We start from the raw sequence: 22,046 nt of genomic DNA on the forward strand, positions 1-22,046 counted from the left end.
CTGCCCAGGGGACACGGGCTGAGGCAGGGGGTGGGACATCGGGGAAGGGCCTGCCCCAGGGGACACGGACTGAGGCAGGTGTGGGGCCTCTGGGAAGGGCCCTGCCCCAGGGGACAAGGCTGATGGCAGGTGTGGGACCATAGGGGAAGGGCTGCCCCAGGGGACACTGGCTGAGGCAGAGTGTGGGACCTAGGGGAAGGGCCTGCCCCAGGGGACACGGTGAGGCGTGAGGTTGTGGGACCATCGGGGAATGGCCTGCCCCCCCAGGGGCAAGGCGTGAGGCAGGTGTGGGGCCTCGGGGAAGGGCCTGCCCCAGGGGACACGGCTGAGGCAGGTGTGGGGCCTCGGGGAAGGGCCTGCCCCAGGGGACACGGCTGAGGCAGGTGTGGGACCTCGGGGAAGGGCCTGCCCCAGGGGACACGGCTGAGGCAGGTGTGGGAATCATGGGGTACAGGGCCTGCCCCAGGGGACACGGCTGAGGCTGGTGTGGGACCTCGGGGAAGGGCCTGTCCCATGGGACACGGCTGAGGCAGGTGTGGGATCATGGGGAAGGGCCTGCCCCAGGGGACATGGCTGAGGCAGGTGTGGGACCTCGGGGAAGGGCCTGTCCCATGGGACACGGCTGAGGCAGGTGTGGGACCATGGGGAAGGGCCTGCCCCAGGGGACACGGCTGAGGCAGGTGTGGGACCATGGGGAAGGGCCTGCCCCAGGGGACACGGCTGAGGCAGGTGTGGGACCATGGGGAAGGGCCTGCCCCAGGGGACACGGCTGAGGCAGGTGTGGGACCATGGGGAAGGGCCTGCCCCAGGGGACACGGCTGAGGCAGGTGTTCTGGAAACTCTGGCTCCAGGGGAAGGCGCAGGGAAGCCACTTTCCGTTACTTAAGGTGGTTCCCACTCAGAAGTCACAAGGGAAATCCTCCGGCTCCGCCAGAGCATCCCGCAGGGCAGGGTCTTCCTGTCTGCTTCCCTGCTGCCGTCCAGCCCCGCCGGCTGACACCCCTCAGCCCAAGCCTGCTCTGCGCCCCCAGGGCACAGCCCACAGTGAGCTTCAGGCAGAAGGTGTGGTGTCCGGGCCTCCTCACCTGCTCCCAGCTCCCTGCGGGTGGAGGGGCCTTCAGGGGAGGGCTCCACTGCAACCCCCACACCCAAACCCTGCCTCCACTTACCACACCCGGGGCAGGGTAGTACGTGCCTGCCTGCCCCCCAGCCATCGTCCTCACGGGGAGGCCAGGACGGGAGCTGCAGGCGGCAGGGCCGAGTCACCGCCCCACTGCCCCGGAAGGACACAGGACTCCAGGAGGGGCCCTGTCCCACACTGCCAGGGGCTCCCACCTGCCCTAGTCTGTCTGTCTGTCTGTCTGTCTGTCTCCACTCAGCAGCCCACGCAGTATCACCACGGCGTCGAGCTCTGTCCCTGCCACGCTGGGCGGCCTTCCGAGTGGCCCTCGGGCTGGGTTCCCGAGCTCTGCTCTGACTCAGGAGACAGGGCTCCGCGGGCCATGGGCAGAAAGTGCTCTGCAGAGCTCCAGGGCCGTCACCAGACGAGGGGGACACAGGGCAGCTCTCCCGGGATGCGGAACAAGCAGGGCAGGCCCACCATGGGCCTGGGCCCCGGAGCGCCCTGGTCCATGGAGACGCCACGTCGTGCCCGCCCGAGCGCACTTCACCCTTCAGCCCGTGAGGAGGGACCAAGTGCAGAGGCATTTCCTTGGGGAACAAACACAAGTCCTTTCTCTGTGAAAACACTGCTGTTTCACGGCAGGGGACCTTGGGGCCAGAGAGGAAGCCAGCATGTCCCCGGAACAGCTGTGAGCTGGGACAGTGTGGCTGGGAGGACCCAGAAGTTCCCCTCCCCCTCCATCGTGCCCAGGAAAATGCCGGCCTTGCCATGTGGTTTGACAGCTGGAGGAACCCCTCAAACAGCTCCCCACTGCGCCCCTCACCTGACAGGGGCCCTGTGCAAATGCAGCCCCGCCCCCACGGCCCCACAGCCCGCCCTCCAGCCACTTCACTCCAGGTGGGCCGTCCACAGGAGTGGGAGGCAGGCAGGAGGCCCGGCCATGGGAGAGGGCAGGGGCCGACCCTGCAGAAGTCCAGTGGCCCTGGCATCCATTTCGGGGTGGGGGCCTCCGGGCTCTCTGAGGTCTGGGAGGGGCGTGGAACAAAACTCCAACGTGGCAGCAGCGATCCCAGAGATCAGGGCTCCTCGGGCCTCCGCCCAGGCCCTCCCCCCCCTCCTCCTCCCAGGCAGGGACGGTGCAGGTGACTCCCTCCCCGGGGCCTCCCACCTTCCTGCCAGGCGCTTACTCTGAGGTGCAGGTGGTCAGTCCAGGAGCCAATGACCTTGTACTCGGCAGAGCCGTTGCGCAGCTGGTACTGGTAGATGTCATAGCGCCCAGGTGCATCCCCATTCTCGTTGAAGGTCACGGGGTTCCCTGCGATGCCTGTGGGGGGCAGGGGGTGTCACACACTCCGTTTCTTTGCAGAACCTTTACCGAAAGGCTAGGAGGATTACGATGAGCCCAGGGCAGAGGAGCCTCTGGGGAAGCCCCTGGACGGAGCACCTGGGGAGCTTCCACGCCCTGGAAACATCTGCGGAGACCGCCACTCCCACCCCACGGAGCCCAGGACCCGGGGCAGGGGCCGCGCCGTGGTCCCACCTGAGAAGTTGACGCTGCGGATGTACTTGAGCAGCTGGGAGCCGTCCACGGGGTCCATGCGCGGACAGAGCCCCACCCGGCCCGGACACAGGTCCCGGTGCATGGCGTGCAGCGCGTGGCCCATGGCGTACACCGCGTCGATCACAAACTGCACCTTCCCCTCCTGCTCGTAGGCCGAGTCCTGCCCAATGCGCTCGCGGTCTGCAACCAAACACCGAGCGGCGTGCGGTGCCCACTGTGCTCGCCGACCAGCCGTGGGAAGCGGAGAGGTGCTGGGCGCCCAGCACCCCTCTCCGCTCCTGGCCCACTGCTGCTCTGTTCCCGGGGGGTGGTCTGCGGAGGCGCCGGGGCCCGAAGAGTGAAGGGGAGGGCCGCTGCTCTCACTGTACCCCTGGACCCTGTGTGCCACCTGCGGCGGTGCTGCGGGGCCATGGGGAGTCCGGGGTGACAGGTGGCGGCCAGGGCGGCTTTGCGGAGGAGGGAGAGTGCTTCCTGGCCTGGGCACAGTGGTGCAGAAGGGCTGCTGGCTCCCCCGAGCCCCTCCCTGGCCCAGCACCTCACCTGTGCCGACACTGAGCTGACACTGAGCTCACCGCAGTGCCATGGGCTGAGGAGCTGCCCCTCTCAGAGAGGAGGGGCCGTGGCCCAAGCCTGTCGCCACACTGCCTGAGAACATAGGAGCTGGGTTTGGGGGCAGGGAGCAGGAATGGGGGGGGGGCCGAGGGCGGGAGAGGATGACAGCCGCGTCCTCCGAGGCACAGCCCCAGCACACAGCGTGGCCGCAGCCTCCTCCCTCAAGGCTGGGAAAAGAAACGTAACCTTCCTAGGCCACCCACCCTGCGCCACCCTGCCTGCCAGGGCCAGGGACACACCCTGCCCGGTGGGCAGCAGGTCGAGCAACTGCGTCTGTGCCAGTCCCCTGACCCCAGCCTGAGCCTCCAGCATCTGTTATGTGGGGCCAGGCTGAGCTGGGTCAGCACCAGGCCCGATGCCCTGGGAACTCCATAAGTCACTGTGCCCACCCCCTCCTTCGATGCCTGAGACGGGGTGCAGGGGACACACTGCTGTCCCTGTGGTCTGCTCCGCCATCCAGTCCCCTCCCAGGATGTGGGAGGACCTGGCTACGGCCTCTGTCACCCCTCAGCTGACCAAGTCACTCAGCTGGCCACCCCATTCTCAGCCTGGCTCAGGACAGATGCCCGCCGACTGCTGAGTGGAAGCAGAAATCATAGAATCACAGAGCTAGAGACGGCGGGACTGCGGGGACCACCTGCTCCAATTCTGTCATCTTACAGGTGAGAAAACTGAAGCCCAGAGAGGAAGCCCAGGTCCCAGCAGCCTCTAGGTGACAGGATGAGCTCCGGGCTCCAGCCCCTCCCCCGCCCTCCGTCCCAGACTGCACCTGACCTTAGGCCCAGGAGCCCGCAATTCCCTGCCTGGGTTCCTGCATTCTTACCCAGAGACATTCACCCCCCGCCCAGGGCCCACGGCACTGGTGGCACATCTCGTGTCCCTGCCTCAGCCTCCAAGCCCTGCAACCAGGGCTGAACCTGGCACCAGGACCCCAACCTCGGGGTCAGGGTCAGAGCCAGTACTCAGGCTGCATAGTTTGGGAGCAGGTGTCCAGTGGGTCAGGGCATGATGGTCCAGCCAGAGCCCACAGCTCTGCAGTGAGGCCTCGGGGCTGGGGGGGGGGGCTCCGAGGCTGCACCCCTCACCCGGCCCCCTGCAGGGCTGGAACCCCACTCCACGGACACCTCCAGCTGTGTGACCTTGAGCCTGTCACTCCACGAGGCTTCCATTGCCTCGTCCGCAGAGAGGGGAGAATGACGGTCCTTACTTCAGGGTCAGGCCAGAGCCCCGTGGGGACTAATGGGTTAACATCCCCGCGGGTGAGACAGCCTGAAGTTTGTTAAACACCAGGGAGCAGGACCAGGACAGGGAAGCCCCGCCCTGCCCGCTATTTCTAGGTCGAGGCACAGACAGGATGATGGGAGAGTAAACCCTCCGCATGGCCAGTCCACCCTCTGTCCAGGGCCTCTGATCACAAGGCTCTCAGAGCCCGGAGAGACACGCAGACACCGTCCTGTCCCCAAAGGGGCTGGGAAGGCAGCCTGAGAGCCCCCCTCGGACCCACCCCCACCCCCCACGACCCTGGGTCCCTCCTGCTGCAGCTCCCCGCAGCTCCCACCACCCCGCGGTGCAAATGGAGGAGAGACCGAATTATCAACCAGGGCGGAGGGAGGAGGCTGCGGCCGCTGCAGAAAGGAGGCAGCTCTCTGCAAGGCCCCGGGCACACGGGCCTGCGAACCCTGGCTGCACCTGCCAGCTGAGCTGCCCTCGGCCTCCTCGGGTCTCCCCAGGGGTCCCTCCCCAGGGGTCCCGCTGAAGCATCCACTCCTGGGCCACTCGGGGCCTGGGCCAGGTGCTCTCACTGGGGCTGCGAAGCCACCGGTGCTGACACTGAAGTGCGGACGACCCCGCAGGAGCACCCACACCTGGGCAGCCTGCTCTGCCCTGGAGGCTCCTGTGAGAATGTGCTATGGGCCCCTCCAAACCTCCACCCCAAAGCTCCACGGTGCCAGCCATGGACTTCTAGAAGCTTCCCAACACACTTGCACGCCCTTGGCTTCTGTCTCAAGTCTAGCCCCAGTGACAGATGAGAAAACAGGTGCAGTGAGGTGGCCTGTCACCTTCAAGAGAGCACCAGGCCTTAGGGAGACACACACACGCACACACACATGCACACGCACACACGCACGCACCCCTCCAACCCCAGCGCCCTCCCCCGGGCCCCACAGGAGGTGCCAGGGCAGAGCCTAAGTGTGCTCATGCTGTGGGGGTGCAGGAACCACAGACCCCAGTCAGACAAGGACACTGACGCTCCGTCCCAAAGCTGTGCCCATAACCAGCAGGGCCCCCTCAGCACACAACCCGCCAGCCCGTGGCGCTCACGGAGGGCCAGCGCCGGCCTGCCAGGTCCCTTTCCCGCGGCTCTGGGAGGGAGGCTGGACCAGCCCCTTCAGAGGGGTAACAGGTTCATAGGTAGTCGAGTGACGAGTGATGACGTACCCAGAGTCTCAGGAATCCTGGCCCTAGCAGGCGTCCGTGCACACCTGGGATGACCCTGGTGGAGTGGCAGGGCTGGAATCTGCACCCAGATTCTCTGGGTCCAAAAGCATTTCACTACCCTGAACTGTCCCTCCCCTTCTCGGCCCTGCCTCCTTCCCCCTGGGGCCCAGGCCTGTGCCCACTGTCAGGAGCTAGGACCCGGTCTGCAGGGTCCAGGAGGTGGGTGGCTGTGGAGGGAAAGGGGATCAGGAAATCCCCTCTCCCTGTGGGCGAGACCCCAGGGGGGCACTGCAGCCCTGGGAGGAGGCGACACACCTCTGAGAGTGAGTGGACGAGAGAAAGTCCAGACGCAGGCGGCAAGGACAGCAGCGACAGTCGAAGATGTCCTAATTGTGTCCGGGGGCACGGAGCCGGAGATGCGGCTGGCCCTGCCAGGGCTGACAGCCGCCCAGGGACCCGTGGAGAGGATTTTCCCCATCAAAACCCACAGCTGTGGTTACTACGGTGACGGCAGCCTTTGTCCGCTGGTTGTAAATTGTAATTGAAATGTGTTTTCAGGGTTGAAATAATCAGAGCTCCTCCTTGACTCCCTCACCTCTCCACAACTCACCCGGCCCAGCACAGTCCCCCAAGTTCACACACACACACACACACACACACACACACGCGCGCGCGTGCGCATGCTCCCTCGCACCGGACACAGAATCACCCATACTCCCACATGCTTTCACATCTACACATACAGACTAGCACACGCATATCTACATGCATCTGAACATGCCTGTACACATATCCTTGTACAAACATATAAACACACGTGCACATGAACACACAAGGCATGTACACAGCTACACAACTGGCGTGGCATTCCCTCGAGCATGCGTTCGTGCGGATTCGCCCACTGCAGGGCTGAGAAGCCCCACCGGCAGGTCCTGCCAGGGACTGAGCACGGCGTCTTCTTTGGGAGGCGGTGACCTGAGCACCAGTGGGGGTGGGGAAGTGAGACGGGGAGACAAAGAGCTAAGTCCAGGTGTGGGGCTCAGTCCTGCTGGGACCTCCTGGAGACTGCGCAGCACACGGCTCTTCGTGCCATCTGGGGGGTGAAGACCCCAGCTCCCACCAGTCTTAGGCTGAGGACTGCTCCCGGGGCACTGACTCCACTGGCAAGAGCAGGGATGGTGAGGGCCAAGGGACGGGGGCAGCGGCAGTGACCGCAGTCAAGGTACAGTCCACACATGGGCCCAGCACAGTGTGTGGACATACCACACATGTCGACACACATATCAACTTGCATTTACGTACAATATGCCAACACACATCAGCTTCTGTTTCTTGGGCAAACTTCAGGGAGTAGGACAAGAGTGCCAGGACCCCCCAGAGCGAGCTGTCCGGTGTGACAGACCCAGCAAGCACAGCGGGCCCTGGCTCCGCCGTGGACGAGCGCAGACCCAGGCTGGGTGGCTGGTCTCGGGGAGCTCAGTTCCCGCGGATGCGGTGCAGGAGAGGGTTACTGCCTGGAGGGGCCCCTGGAGGGTTCACGGAGGCGCAGATCAGAACACGGCATCGTACCTCGTGCACAGGAATCCTCTGTAAGCCTCAGCTTCCTTCCTCCTCCACCCTCCTCCTCTGGCTCACACACACGCTCATGCACACATGCACACGCATACCCACATGCACATATACACACTCATACACAGGCACACGCACATGGTCATACACACGCACACACGCACACGTGTGCACACATGCACACAGGAGCCCAGTCAGCTCAGCGCCCGTAGACAGAGGGGGAGGAAGCCGCTGTGTTCTACTTCCTGGCCACCCCCTTCCCTGACCACCTGAGGACGAGCCGTTGCCCCGTCACCTCCTGGAAACACGCAGGTCTTCCTGAGGGCACCCCAGGTCCTGTGGCTGAGGCCGCGCTCAGCAGCTGCACAGGCCCCCAGAGGTTCTCGGGCGCTGGGGCTTCGCTCTCCCAGACAGGGGACCAGGGCCAGGGGGTGCAGGAGAGAGCTCTGGGGGCCTGAGTCCCGGGCCTCTCCCCGCCCCTCAGCCATGCTCCTGCCCCGCCCAGCAGCACCCTGTCCCGTCTGCTGAGCCCTCCCTTCAGCACAGACACGTGCTGCCATTTCTCCCACTGAAATGAACAAAGCCCCCTCTTGACCCCACTTCACCCTAGCTAGCATCCCTCCTTCTCTGTTTACAACAAAACTGCTCAAAAAGCTGTCCCAACTCAGGGTCATCAATTTCTCCCCTCCGCTTTCCTCCTGACCAACCCTAACCCAGGTCTGCAGCCACCTCTGAGGAAAAGTCCACTAGCCCATTCTCAGCCCTCAACAACCTGTGAGGGTGTCAGTCACCCCTCCTCCCTGGCACGCTCTCCACCCCCCGGGCCCAGCTCCTCCTCCCCACCGCCCTCCACATCTCAGCATCCAGGGCTCGGCCCAGACCTCTGACTGCACCTGCGTCCCTGGGCTCGCGGCCAGTCCCGTCCGCAGGCTGACAACTCTCCGAGGCATAAGGCCACCCGAGCCCCTACTCCAGCCCCTCGCCACGCGGACCCCTGCAGGCACCGCACTCTCCCTGTCCGCACCCAACTCCTAACTCTTCTCCAGCCTGACCCGCCCCACCTCACCGCAGGGCAAGAACCTTGGAGGTATCCTTGATTTTCTGTCCTCTCTCACCTCAAATCCTTTAGCAAACTCTGCGGCCATACTGCAAAACTTAGGAAACTCTGACCCCTTCTCACTTCCTCCACGGCCACCACCCTGCTCCAGGCCCCCATCCCCTCCCACCTGGGCTACAGCACCGGCCTCCAAACTGGTCTCCCATTGCACCTGCGCCCGTCTCCTCCCCAGGCACAGCCACGTGAGCCTGTGAGAACATGAACCGGGCATGTCAGTCCCCCCACAATGGCCTTGTCTCCAGTGTATAACAGATGAAATCCTTACAAACTGTCTACAAGGCCCACGCGGTCTGCGCCCCCTGCCCCTCATCTACTTGGTGCTCTCTGCTTCAACCACAGAGGCCTCCTCCTGCTCCTCAGCCTGCTAGCTAGGAGCCTACCTCAGGGCCTTTGCACAAACTGTGTCTTCTGCCTGGCTCTTTCCTAGGTTTCCACATGCCTTGCTCGCTCATGCCTTTGAGTCTCTGCTCAAGTATCACCTTCTCAGTGAGGACTTCTGACCTCCTGTTTTAAAGGTGCAACATCCCGAGTCTCCCACCCAGAGGCCTCCCAGACCTGCCCTGTCTGGCCTCACTGTTAGGCCCTCCCTGGAGGCCCAACTCTGACTGCTGGGAGGACCCCACCATACACCACCTTGCGTGCAAGGTCACACTGTCCCCGACCTGCAGGGAGAGCTCCCGGGGCAGGTCTGGCGCCATCCCTGCGCCCAGCACAGGGCTGGGCACACAGTCAGCCACTTAGCAAACACTGGTTGAACAGGTGAGAAGCAATGAGTGGAAGGGCCCGGATCCCTCTGGCCACCAGCTGGCTGATGGCATGAGTAAGTGTGAGTTCCTCTATCAGGGGCGGGGAACCTTTTTTCTGTCAAGGGCCATGTAAATATTTGTATCATCATTCACGGACCATACAAAATTACCAATTTAAAAATTAGCCTGCTCGCCCTGGCCAGTTTGGCTCAGCAGTTGGAGTGCCAGCCTATGGACCAGAGAGTCCCGGGTTCGGTTCCCACTAAGGGTACATATCTCGGTTGCAGTTTGTCCCCGGCCCCAGTTGGGGTTGTGTGGGTGGCGGCCACTCGATGTGTCTCTCTCACATCGATGTTTCTCTCTCTCTCTTCCTCTCTCCTTACTGCTCTATCTCAAGATAATTGCAAAAATGTCCTCAGGTGAGGATAAAAAATAATAATAAAAATAAATAAATAAATAGATAAATAAATAAAAATTAGCCTGCTCTATTTGGTCAGGCTAATTAGGTGAGGTGTGTGATGTCAGCTGGTATTCATTTCGCAGGCCTCATACGCCCACGGGCCAGACGTGCCCAGCCCAGCCTGTGGCATGGCCGGGCACACAAGGGTAATTCCAAATGTTGGTCTCCACAGGTTCCTTTGGGAGTGTGGGGGTGGGAAGGTCCCGCAAAGCCAAGCTGGAACCGCAGGAGGGCTCTGGGGATAGGACATCAGCTGGCCCAAGGCAAAACATTCTGGAGCCAGACAGCCCGGGTTCAAGTCTCAGCTCTGCTATGTATTACCTCGTGCCCTTGGGCAAGTTTTTAACTTCTCTACGCTTCGGTTTTCTCATCTGCAGAATGGGTTGCTGTGAGGATTAAATGCAAAGCGCTAGAACAGAGCTCAACGCGCAATAAATACCATATAAACATTGGCTGCTGCTGCCACCGCTGTGAGCACGGGCTGGGTGATCAGCCTCTTCCCACACATCCCCAGCTGCGCACAGCTGCCCCCCTCTCGAGCCCCTGGCCCCGAGCAGCAAGCAGTAAATTTCTCCTATTTCCTCATAAGCCGGGCCTTCCTCCACTCAACCATCACCGGGCTGGCAGTGCTGACAAGAAGACGGATGCCACATCTGCCCTGTTTACGGCTTCAATTCCCAAAGCCTGCTCCGCCGCACGCTCCCTGGGAGGAGGCCAGGCGGGGGGGGGGGGGGGGGGGGAGCAGGCGCTGCCTCCCGGAGGCCTTGGCAGCTGCAGCGATGCCCGCGCAGTGACCCCAGCTCGCTCAGGAGTGGGGTGATCCATGGGCCCCTGCAGGTGCTTCCTGCAGACACCTGCTTCCCTCCTCTGGAAACCGCCGGGGAGGCAGCTCCGCTGGGGACAGGCCTCGGGAGGTGAGGTGACCTGCCCTCGGCCACACGACTGGGCAGTGGCAACACCTGGACTGACACTCAAGTCTGCTGGACTCTCGTGGCTGTACGTTTGAGAAGGAATGGGTGCTCACCCACACCCCAACCCGTACCACTTTGAGGCACAGCAATCCCGTCTGCAACCGCCAGTACCTGCCACTCTGCTGAGACTTCCTCCGGTCACAGAAGCCCTCGCTGCCCAGGCGTGCGGCAGGCTGGGTGCTGAGGAGTGACCACCTCACTCAGAGCTCCAGTGATTGACAGGGTGGTGTCCACATCCCTGCTCCCTCCCTCCAGTGGGATGCTGCTGCTCTGTCCCAGAGCCCCGGGGGTGAAGCCCCAGCTGCTGGGTGGTAACCTGCTTGGTGTCGCTCCCTGCCCTCCCCCCGCAGTGCCTCCTGGGAGCCCCTCCCAAATACACTACTTGCTCTCAAATCTTTGTCTTAGAGGGAATTCAACTGAACCAGCTTTGAAGGATGGATCCACTCTTCCCAAGTACAACACCCCAGGATGAGCGGGTCCTCCCCTCCTCTCAGATGCCACACGGCCCATCGTTGAGCTGGGGTGCTGACAGGCAGCCGAGGGGGCTCGTTCAGTGGAGACCTTGGGCCGCAGGCAGGGCCGAGGCAGACTGTCAGCATCCAGGGGACCAGGGTGGGCCAATCCGAGGCCCGCAGGGTGGAGGGGCAGGCCTCCTGGAGGAGGGAGGTGGGAAGAGGCCCTGGAGACAAGGTGGGGGTAGGTGGAGAGTACAGAGCTGGCTGAGGACAAGGGGGAGCCAGAGGAGTGGGCAGGACGGCAGTGGCTGGCCAGGCTTGTTTGGGGTAACGCCAGCTCTTCCAATTGCCCAGTGCTGCGGTATTCAAACTGCCTCAGTCTCCCCTTGTGTAAATGGGCGCAACACACCCGGCTGCTGTGGCTCAGTGGCTGAATGTCGACCCATGTACCAAGAGGTCACCGGTTTGACTCCCAGTCAAGACACATGCCCAGGTTGTGGGTCTGATCCCCAGTGGGGGCATGCAGGAGGCAGCCAACTGATGTTCTCTGTCATCAATGTTTCTGTCTCTCTCTCCCTCTCCCTTCCTCTCTCTAAAATCAATAATGAAAACAAAATTGATTTTAAATGGGTGCAACACTTGTGACAGCCTGCCCCCCAGGGTCCAGGGTCCCACAGCTGACTGACTGTTAAATGGCCCAGCTGCCTACAAATCCCATCTCGCTCGCTCTCTACCAACAGTGACAGCCCTTCATCAGCTTCTCGCACAGCCGTCCATTCTCAGCCGCCTCTCCACACACTGTATCTCCAACCCTCGCAACAAACCACTGAGATGGGCATTATCTTTGTTCTACTGACAAGTGTCTGAGACTCGGAGAGGTTAAATAACTCGTCCAAGGTCACACAGCAGGGAGAAGACAGAGTCAGATCCAGACTTGGGTGACTCATCCCCTTTCCCCTCCCTCCCGGGCATCCAGTCAAGAGACAGTACTCCGTGGCTACTGTCCTGGTCCTCCCAGCCAACGACATTCTCCCAAGTGACCAGGTCAAACCAGGGCAGGGCTACGGGAAGCCAGAGCTGCCTCCCCGTCCCAGGGCAGGTCTCAGACCCCACAAACATCGCCAGCAGCTGCTCCGCTCCTCGCCGCACGCACCCCGAGATGGATGGGCTCCCGCACCTGACCTGGGCCACGCCAGGACTCTTACCAGCCTCTGCTGGGGCTTCAGATGCAGCGAGAAGGCTCAGGTCAGCGGTGAGTGCTGTCCTTCCTCTCCTGCCGCCACCCGCGTTCGTCCAGCCCCTGCGCCTGTGCTCATGCCGCCCTCCTGCCTGGGGTGCATGCTGTCCTCCTCCCCGCACCCACCTCTCAGCCAGCCACCCACGCTATACTGCACAGAACACCTGGGGCACTTTTTGAAAATCCTGATGCCCAGGTTGCATCCAGTACCCTTTCAATCAGGATGTCTGGGGGTGGGAGTCAGGCATCAGTAGTTTTAAAAGGTCCCCAGGTGATTCCATGTGAACGAGGTTGGGGAAGTACTGCTCCCACGCAAGGTTCCCAGCCCTACACATACATAGTCCCCTGGGGAGCTTTAAGGACCCCACCGCCCAGGTCCGCCCCTCAGGTTCTGCACAGGGGGTCGGGGGCGGGTCCCGGTAGCAGGCCACAGCTCCCCTGATTCCAGTGCACAGCCAGACTTGGGAGCCAGCATTTCACAGTTAAGGTACCTCCAGTAACACCTTCTCACCTGTCCCGAGATCCCTCGGGCTGGCTCACCATCAACCCCACTCAGAGGAGAAAGCAAAGGCCGAGCGACCCGCAGAGCCTGCCTCAGGCTCACAGTGAAGCACGACCGCTTCTGAAGGCCGCTCTGCCAGCCTCCCTGAGGGCGGAGAGGTGCCCTCTGCCCAGTGCACCAGCCCAGCTGGGAGATGCTCACGAGTCCCCACCTGAGAGGCCACACGGACTGACCAAGGCCCTGTCCCGCCTGCCTCTCAACACCACCGGTGACTCCAGTAAGCCCCTCGCCCTTGGCAAGCGAGGCCAGTGGCCACTGCCCACCTCACCATCTCCACCCCCGAGCCACACCTGACGACCTACGATCAGGGTGACCATACAATTTCCCACCACCACTTGGGCACTTTTGAGAATAATTGGGATGGTCTCAATAATTACACCAAAAAAAAGCATGTACAGGACGCAAGCCACCACACCCGTGGGCTCGCCTCCCGCGCCCAGACACGTGTGGGCTTCCCGGACTTCCGCCGTGACCACCGCCTGCAGAAGGCACCCGCTGTGCAGCCTTGGGCAAGGTGCGTGGGCTCTGACTCTCCATATCCTCCCCCGTGATACGGGGATCACAAGTCCCTCGAGTTACTGTGAGGGCGCAACGAGGTCTTTGACGTGTTCGGAACGTACTAGATGCACTCTAAACAGCGGTGCTGACGGTCATTAGCTCACCTAGGAACACAAGCACCCCACACACCCCTTCTCCCCTAGACATACTGACTCACGCACACATGACCACACACACCAGTGTGCGACACACACTCTGCCCCCTACACCCACACTGGAACTTCCCCAGGCCCCTAGAGGACACCCACAGTCCTAAGTGGCCACCATGCCCACTGGGCCCCCACCAGAGGGCAGCCTGCTCCCCACCTGCCCACTCACCTCATCGTGCTCCCTCCTCCCCTGGCGCTAGTGTGCCACCCCCCGCCCGAGAGCCATGCAACACGTCCCTGCGGCCCTGACCAGTCCAGGAGGGTGCGAGAGGGAGCTGGCCGTCGTCACATGGCACCCCTCAGGGGAGGCGCCCAGGCCCTCCCGGGGCCACTGAGGCCCCGCTGCAGAGCGGCCCCGACCAAGAGACACCAGGACACACGTCGAAATCGTGAGGGCAACCCGAGGGCTGAGGGCCTGGAGCCCACAGCTGGGCTACCACCTTCCATCCCAGAAACTCGGTCTCTTTACTTACCCTCTCTGGGCCTGTTTTTCTATCTGTAAAAGGGGCCGTTGTCCTGTGCTGCCGAGGGTCTTAGGACCCTGAGCAAGTGCTACGTTAGCCGGGAGGCCATCCTCTTTCTTATCTGCCTTATTGTCCCCACTGCACGTTTTCCTCTGACATGGTCCCGTTCACTCCCTGGTCCTGCTTCGGTCGCTCTCCCTTAGGGTAACCTCCAGGGGGTGTCTGACTCTCCACGCTGCACCCCTGCTCAGAACAGACATGCCCTGGTCCAGCTGGTGTCTGCTGCGCGGCCGGGAGCCCGAGGGGTTAGAGACGGTTTCTGTACAGGCCCTGACCCGGAGTGTCTGGACTTGACACCGGGCAGCTGGGATCGGTTCACTTCTGTGGGCTCCCGATACCCCAAGGCAACCACGGGCCCCACAGGCCTCTGGGAACACCAGGAGCCGCTTCCCCTCTCAGCAGGTTCGCGATGGCTTGTCGTGGGAGAGATCACCTTAAGGCCCCAAGGCTTCTAGGGTCTAACCCTAAATTGGCCCTGGCCCCAGCCCCTCGGGCCTGGCCCCTCGAGCCCCCAACTCGGACCCCAGGTGCCAGCCCATCTGCTCACCCTGGCACGGGGACCCCTGGAGACTCCTGCCCCTGCAGGACCTGCGCCTTACTGGGCACAGCCTTCACCTCCACAGCCCGCCCCCGGGCCCCAGCGCGCCGCCCGCGTGCTCACTGGTGCACTTCTTGACGTGGCTGCCCTTCTTGAGCGCGTGGCGGCTCAGCTTGCAGTGGAAGTTGTCCTCCCAGAACTCGGCAAACCAGATGTTGCGCCGGTTGTTGTCCAGCGTGCGGCTGGAGAAGTAGCGGTCGAAGCCTGGCAGGGAACCAGATGTCAGGGCCTCACAAACCCCTCTCCACTGTCCCAGGCCTTCCTGCCTCCCCCGGGCAGAGGGAGGGGGAAGGGAAGAGCACAGCTCTGATCCAGGGCCCAGGTGGAAAAAACAGAACGTGGAGCATTTCATTTCGTTCTAAATGAAAAGAGCTGTATGAAGTCCCAGGGGGAGCATGTGTAATCTTACTACTGCCTTTATGGAAGAGAAACACGATGGGATGTTTCTGCTGCCTTTTTATTACCAAAATGCTAATGCAGGGCCTCTCTGAGAAGGAGCCACCTGCAGGTCCTGAGATTGGAGCAGAGGCTGGGGGAGGGGTGAGCTCGCAGGTTCTGACGAGGAGACTGACCAGAGAGGGTAGGGGGTGACCCAGGTCACACAGCAAGACCGAGGCTGCACTTCTCCCTTCAAGTGCAGAACTGCCCACCACTACCGCCGCAGCCCCTTCTGGAGACTCACCCTCTCCGCTCCAAGCCGAGAAAGCCCTTTCCCAGGGTGGGCAGGCTGGCGAGTGGATAATGCCCTCTCTCTCCACCCAGTGCCCCTTCTACATCTATGACTGTTCACTGTAAGGTGCGCGGTCGACTCAGCTGCTTGGACAGGCCAGAGGACCCCAGCCTGAGCTCCGGGGGCCCACGCCGAGCGGCGAGCGGCCTGGCTGTGGCAGGGCCCCAGGGCAGGTGCAGTGATCGCCATCAGAGCTGCAGAAATGCTGGCACTGGTGAGGGACTGGCCTACAGCAGGGCTTCTCACCGGCTCTCTGGGCACCGTGGGCCCCCTCGCTCACTGCTCGGGGGCAGGGAGGCACCTGTGCACTCGGGATGTTAGACAGCATTCCCGGCCTCTACCTACGGATGCCCACTAATCGTGACAACCAAAACTGTCTCCAGACATTGCCACGTGGCCTGCAGGGTAAAGGCCCCTCACACGAGAACCCTTGCTCCGAGGCTTGTCTAATGTCCAGAGAGAAAGTGCTCGTCGGGCAAGCACTGAGTTCAACCCCGGCTCTGCCCCGTGGTAGCCACCATATGTCACTTAATCTCTCTGAGCCTCGATGTAAATGTGGACAAAGTGTCTCACATGGTTTCTGGGAAGGCTAATGCGATGTCTGTAAGGGGCCTGGCATTTGTATGTACCGACAGCCAGTTATTGTTATTTTGTGTTTATTGTGGCTCGAGGCTGGGAGGGGTGGTGTGCAAACGGCTGCCTGTGCTCCCTCTGCCTGGGGTGAACAGAGGACACGGCTATGCGGCCTTGAGCAAGTCCCCGCCCCGCTCAGGCCTCGGTCTCTTGGAAAGTCTGGTGGAGGCGGACGTCCGCAGACCTTCCCGTCAATGGAGCGAGAGCAAGGGAGAAGGCCCTGGAAGCCTGCCTCCCCTGTGGTGAGGACAGGGGGTCCCTGGCAAACCAGGCTACAAACGGAACTTCACAGCTCACAGCAGGTTCAGCCAGAGCCGTCTGCTCCTACCCAGGTGACAGTGGGTTCCGTCCCAGGAAGGGATGCTGAGCAGGGCAGGCCCTACCCCAGTACCTCCCAGGGCCTGCCTGCCCCAGGCAGCTTCTGCACGGAGATCCCTGCCCCTTCCTGGCACCCTTGTCCTGTAGCCTCCAGGCAGCTCCCAGTCCTTCCTGCAGAGGGCGCCCCAGGCAGGAGGAGGGCCTTGTTCCAGCCGGAAAGGGGATGGAGTACATGGGGACGAAGATGAGCCCTTGGTAAATGAGTCTTCCGTGTGTGTCATACGCCTCCCACACCCAGAAACATCTGAGGGGAAGGAAAACCTGAGTCTGGATTCCCCCTGCTGGGTCGAGTGTGGCCAGAGAGGTCAGCCCGGAACATCAGCCCAAAGAGGCTGTGGGCCCAGGAAGAAGGGAGACAGGAGGTGGCGATAGGAGGGGGGGGAGTGGGGGACAATAAGGAGGGACAGGAGGGATGACACGGACCATGGCGGTAGGTGACGGGTGGGCACGCCACCCAGGCGTGCCGGGCCTACCTCGCACGGACATCCTCTTGGGGAGGATAGTGACGGCGCCCTCGGCCACCTCCTCCAGGTGCAGCACAGGCGCGATCTTGGAGCCCCAGCTGTCCGAGCCCATCCAGAAGAAGTGGCCGGTCTGGTTGGCCTTCCGTGCGGCCTCCAGCACGCGCCTGCGGGAACACACACCAGCCCAGCCCAGCCGTGTCTGTCCACGCAACTGCCCCGCCCCGGCCGCACCTACAAGCGGACCGTTGGCTGATTCCCACAGCACACACCTGTCCCCCTCACAGCCCGTGACGTCTCCGGGCTATGCCTGGATTCCCCCACACTGGCCCACGTGAGCCCAGGGCCCACAGCTGCCCCAGCGTCCATGCTGGTACCCCCGGCCCACTCTTCCCTCTGCCCCTGGCCCACACCTGCCCACAGGCCCACAGGTACCCCTCTCACCCATACCACACATGTACCCATCACCCCTGCCGATCCTCTACGCCCACACCCGCCCACAGGCCCCATATGCTCCCCAGCCCCTCTCCTGTCCCCTAGGGCCACACCTGTCCTGCAAGTCCAGACCTGTTTCCCTAGGTCTGTACTTGCCCCTGTCTGATTGAGGCCCAGAACTGTATCTGCCCAACCCCTGTGCTCAGGTTCAAGCCACCCTCGCCCTGAACCACACCCATATTTCTTGACCCCTTCTCACATGTATGTGCACACGCACACACACACATGTACGCACACACATATGCATGCGCACACACACTCCTGCACACACCCCTCTGCATGTGCTCCCCTGCCAGCAGTGCCCTCTCATCCCACCTCCTTCAGTGCCAGAGTTCAGGGCCTGCAAAGAGCTCTCCCCACACCTCCCGGACGGGCGCCCCTACTGCGGCTGTGGTCTTGGTCAAGCCAGGGACCCTAGAGCCGCCACTGAGCCAAGACCCCAGGAGGCGCTTAACAGAGGCAGGAAGTAAGTGGGCCCTCAAAGACATGTTCTGGGAGGAGACAAACGGGGGGCTGGGAGAAATGACCCCAACCCAGCTCCTCCCACTGGAGCAGAGGAGGCAAGCGAGTGAGAGGGTACCAGACCCTGGCCGGGCCCCTCCGGGGTGAAGCCAGGACACAGCCCCAGGGCTCGGGTGGCTGCTGGATCTGTACAGAAGGCGACCCCCTGGGAAGGACAGCCTGGGGCCACCAGGGAGCAATCGTGTCCAGGCCTCAGAGCCCAGGCCTTCCCTCCTCCCATCTCCTGACTCCACATTTCCAGCCCCGAACCTGCTGCCGCCCAGGGACACGCACCCAGGTGTGGCTGCTCTCAGAACCCCACCCACAGCCCTATTAATACCGCCTGCACCACGCCAGCCGGGAATGACGAAGCTGCAGCCCTGCAAAGCCACCTGGGTTTATTTTTACTTCTGTTTTCTTCTAGAAATGCATGTGGATTTCCAGAAATGCCCCCGACCTCCCACCATGCATCCCCCTCCCCCAGGGGCCTCTTCTCCGGGACCCCGTGGCTCGGCGCCTCCACCTGCCCCTCCCAGCTCAGGGTCCATCTGAGCTGAGCTGGGGCCTGGGGTGGGCACATCGGGTGGGATGAGACCTGACTCGTGCAGGGCTGTGGGGTGGAGGGGGAGACACATGGACTGGTGACTGAAGTGAGGAGAAAGTGCTCAGAAGGGGTCCCTTCCCTCCCCTGCCCACCCCTGCCCGCACCCCCAGAGCTGACTGACCTGTGGCAACAGGAACCTCCAGAATTAAGGAACCTATAAGCTGTGAGGGGTCAGGAGCAACCTCTGTGCTCAGCTCAGAGGTGTCAGACTCTGAGGACATGTCTGGTCCTTCGCTGCCTGAGTTACCTCCACCGCAGCTGGTCCTCAGCCTCCTGAGGCCCTAATGATGTTCCGAACCTCCCCTCCTTCCCTGCAGGGACCCGGCAGCGCCCCCTGGGGGAAGCTGCTCTCCTGCAGTGCAGGGGTCCAGGAGTCCAGGGGTCCAGGACGGGCCCTTTACCAAGTGGACAAAGTGTTGAAAAGAATGTGACCCAGAGGGGATGCTTGTTAGCAACAGGGAGGGAGCCGACGGGTGCGGCCAGCAGGCGAGGAAGGGGGGCTGAGGGCACAGCAGCCCAGCCAGCTCCCTGAGGGCAAGGCCTGCGGAGGATGACGTCTGTCTCACCTCTCAGCAAATGCAGGCCAAGCCTCCCCCACTTGACTCTAAACAGGGCTGTGACCTCCCTCAGACTGGGGCTCCCTGAGGGCAGGGCCCCGTGAGCTGGCCCAGGGGTTCTGCCCTGCATGGTCCTGGCACCTAGTGCCCACCTGCTCCCATTCTCCAGATGCAAACGCTGAGGCCCAGGAAGGGGCCAACACTACCCACAGTGAGTGTCCCCAAGCCAGGACTAGAACCATCACCCAGGCCTCTTCCCGCGATTCCGAGCTCAACAAAGCAAAGAGGAAGCACGGAGAGGCCTGCAGGCCATCTCTGCATCAGTTTGTAAGCATTGTCAGGCCGAGGTCATTAGCTTTTTTTTTAGGCAGAAAAGAGGCCCAGAGAGCTTGAAAAGCGTGCCTGAGGTCAGAACCAGTGGAGAGGGAGCAGGGTTACAACCTGGTGCTCTGGCCCCAAGCCCAGGGCCTTCGCCCTCCATTAAAGCGCCTGCTCGCACCCCTGGTTGGAAGCGTGGATGCAGGACACAGGGGCGGGGAGCAGAGCGTGGGTACCACCACCCTGTGGCCCTGCCCGAGGGGTGTCCTGGCCCCACACGCACTCGCCCTACCCCTCTGGATCCTCAGACTTGTCTAGGAAGGTCACCAACAGGGACCCCTGGCTCCCCACCCCTGCCCCGCTGCCCCCTCACCTGATGTCATCCTCATTGGCAAAGATGATGATGCCCCTGGCGTTCGAGGTCTCCAGGAGGCGCCGGATGACCTTGTCGAACTCCCCCGGCTTGGGCTCCCGCGGTATCTTCACCGACTGGGCAATGCACACGCCCCCTGCAGGGAGAGGGCTGGTCAGCCTGGAGCGGACAGGGGAGCAGCGAGCTCTCCCCCTTCACCCCAACACACACTCCTCCAGGAGAGCACGGCCGAGCTGCCCAAGGTTCCACCACTCACCAGCTGGGTGGCCCTGGACATGTCACTTAAGTCCTCTGTGACTCAGTTTCCCCATTATAAAATAGGCTGCTAGCAAGAGGCAGTACAGCATCGTGTTAAGTAGCTAGTCTGCCTGGGTTCAAATCTCAGCTCTGCTTCTTGCTGCGGTGTGACCTCAAGGCAGTTCCTGAACCTCTCTGTGTCTCAAATACATCATCTGTAAAGTGAAGATAATACCACCCACTTCACTGGGTTGCTGTAAAGCTGGGGTAACGCATGTAAACAGTATCTGGCACCTGGTAAGTGCTTAGGAGACCCTGACTCTTCATTGTAACTACATCACAAGGATCTTTGGCGGAGTGGGTCTGAGAATGAGAGCACTCCCCCTCCGTGGGCCACCAGCGCCCCCACACCCACACGCACACCCCCAGGCCCCGGCTCGGAGGAAAGAGCAGCGTGCACGGCTGCGGACTGATGCCCACACATCCTGGGCAGCGATGCTGCAGCCCAGCTCGGTGACCGTCCAGGTCTCCCAGGTGCCTTCCCGGGCACGCGCAGGACCCACAGGGGTCTGCTCTCTGGCTCCCAGCCTGGCCTGGCTGGTGTCTTGACACCTCAGCCTCCGCTCCTCTTACTTGGGATGGACTCGCAGTGGGAGCGAGTCAGGGTTCAGGTGAGGGAAAAGCAGGAAGGATTATTCTTAATGAAGCCAAATCTGTTATTAAGGCCATCACCCACCTCTGAGTCCCACTCAAGGGTCTTGGCCCAGCTCTACCTCCAACCAATGCCTCAAACCATCCACCTCGGTTGGGCACCCCTGGGCCTCCCAGTGGCCTCCTGGCCAGGCTGGGGCGACCCGAGGCCTCTGCACAGCTCCCTGCACCTCTGTGCCGAGGCCTGGGCTGCAAGAGTCCCAGTGACCGGGACCCAACCCAAGCACCAGCCCATGGGGAGAGGTGCCAACACCCAGCTCCACCCAAGGACTTCTACCTATGGGCACAGTTGGTAACCAGGGAAGTCTGCCCAAAGGCGGAGACCCTGAGCTGGGTCTTAGAGGGAGGAGGTGTGAGCAGCCACGTGGGGGACACTTGGGAGAACAGGGTACAGGGTGTAGCAGGGAGGCAGCTCCATGCCAGGCACCTGCTGGGCCTGGGGCCACAAACACACACCCACATCCCTGTCCCTCTGCAGCGGGCACGGCAGCATGCCCTCTGCCCCCACCCTCCCAGCACCCAGCCTCCTTACTGTCTGCCTCTTCCAGGCAGGCCAAGTTCCTCACTCCTCCCCTAAGCCACCCAGAGAACCCCCAAGCTCCAGAGAGGAGCAGGGGCAGGAGCTCATGGGGAAGGACGGGAGAGAGGGACCACGGGTCCTTGGGCAGGACTGGGCCCCTTTAGTCCGTGGTCACCGGGAGAGCCGAAGGGACCCGGTCCACTGCCACAGCGCTGGCGGCCGGGCAGACTCCGCTCGAGCTGAACCCTCCATGTGGCTGTTCTCCAGTTAGAACATTGCCCCCATCTGGCTGGGGTGAGGTGAGCCACCTGGCTGCTGGAGGGAGGGAGGGGCCCCAGGGCAGGGGGAGGGGCAGGGACGGGGGTTCATTGTCCTCTGACAGGGAGGAACTCTTAGGTTAAGGTGTCATTTTGGGCAATGCTCCCGCAGGTTGTGGGTGCCTGCCTGACACCCCGGCACCCCGTGTGCTCCGTTCTGCTGGTGAAGAGGCCTCAGGTGACCACAGCTGTCAGCGAGGATGAGAGTCACGGGCACTCCAGACTGAGCGTGGTCTGAGCCAGGTGTGATATTCTTACAACCACACTGGGGGCTGGATGAGGGTTTGGGGGTACGCAGCACTCGGTGAGCCTGGGCAGCGTCTAGCCCATGGTGACTATTTCTCTGAGGTGTTACGTCACCTTTATCTACGGTAGGCAGCATCAGCACAGCTCCAACATACAGGTGAGGAAACTGAGGCACAGAGAGGTTAAGTGGCTCTCCCAAGGTCACACAGGCAGGTGCGGGCAGAGCAGGGATTGGACTGCAGGCCGCCGTCCTCCCTCAGCCATCCCTTCAAGCCGTCCACTGTG

The 22,046-nt window shown here is 62.3% G+C and overlaps 1 protein-coding gene across 3 annotated transcripts in view; it reads right to left on the reverse strand.

Annotated features, from left to right (window-relative positions):
• Positions 1 to 22,046, reverse strand: part of GRM4 (glutamate metabotropic receptor 4) — a 112,689-nt gene that overhangs the window by 17,787 nt on the left and 72,856 nt on the right. For 2 of the 3 annotated variants that reach the window (XM_036248497.1, XM_036248499.1), the window contains 5 exons: positions 19,731 to 19,866; positions 16,895 to 17,049; positions 14,744 to 14,884; positions 2,664 to 2,864; positions 2,311 to 2,447 (listed from right to left, as the gene is read on the reverse strand). In XM_036248497.1, coding sequence (XP_036104390.1) covers positions 2,311 to 2,447; positions 2,664 to 2,864; positions 14,744 to 14,884; positions 16,895 to 17,049; positions 19,731 to 19,866 — 770 coding nt within the window. The remainder of the gene's footprint in view (positions 1 to 2,310; positions 2,448 to 2,663; positions 2,865 to 14,743; positions 14,885 to 16,894; positions 17,050 to 19,730; positions 19,867 to 22,046) is intronic. The other variant, XM_036248498.1, reaches the window with a different exon arrangement.

This window comes from Molossus molossus, unplaced genomic scaffold (assembly GCF_014108415.1).
Source record: "Molossus molossus isolate mMolMol1 unplaced genomic scaffold, mMolMol1.p scaffold_m16_p_8, whole genome shotgun sequence".
In the NCBI taxonomy this organism is placed as follows: Eukaryota; Metazoa; Chordata; class Mammalia; order Chiroptera; family Molossidae; genus Molossus; species Molossus molossus.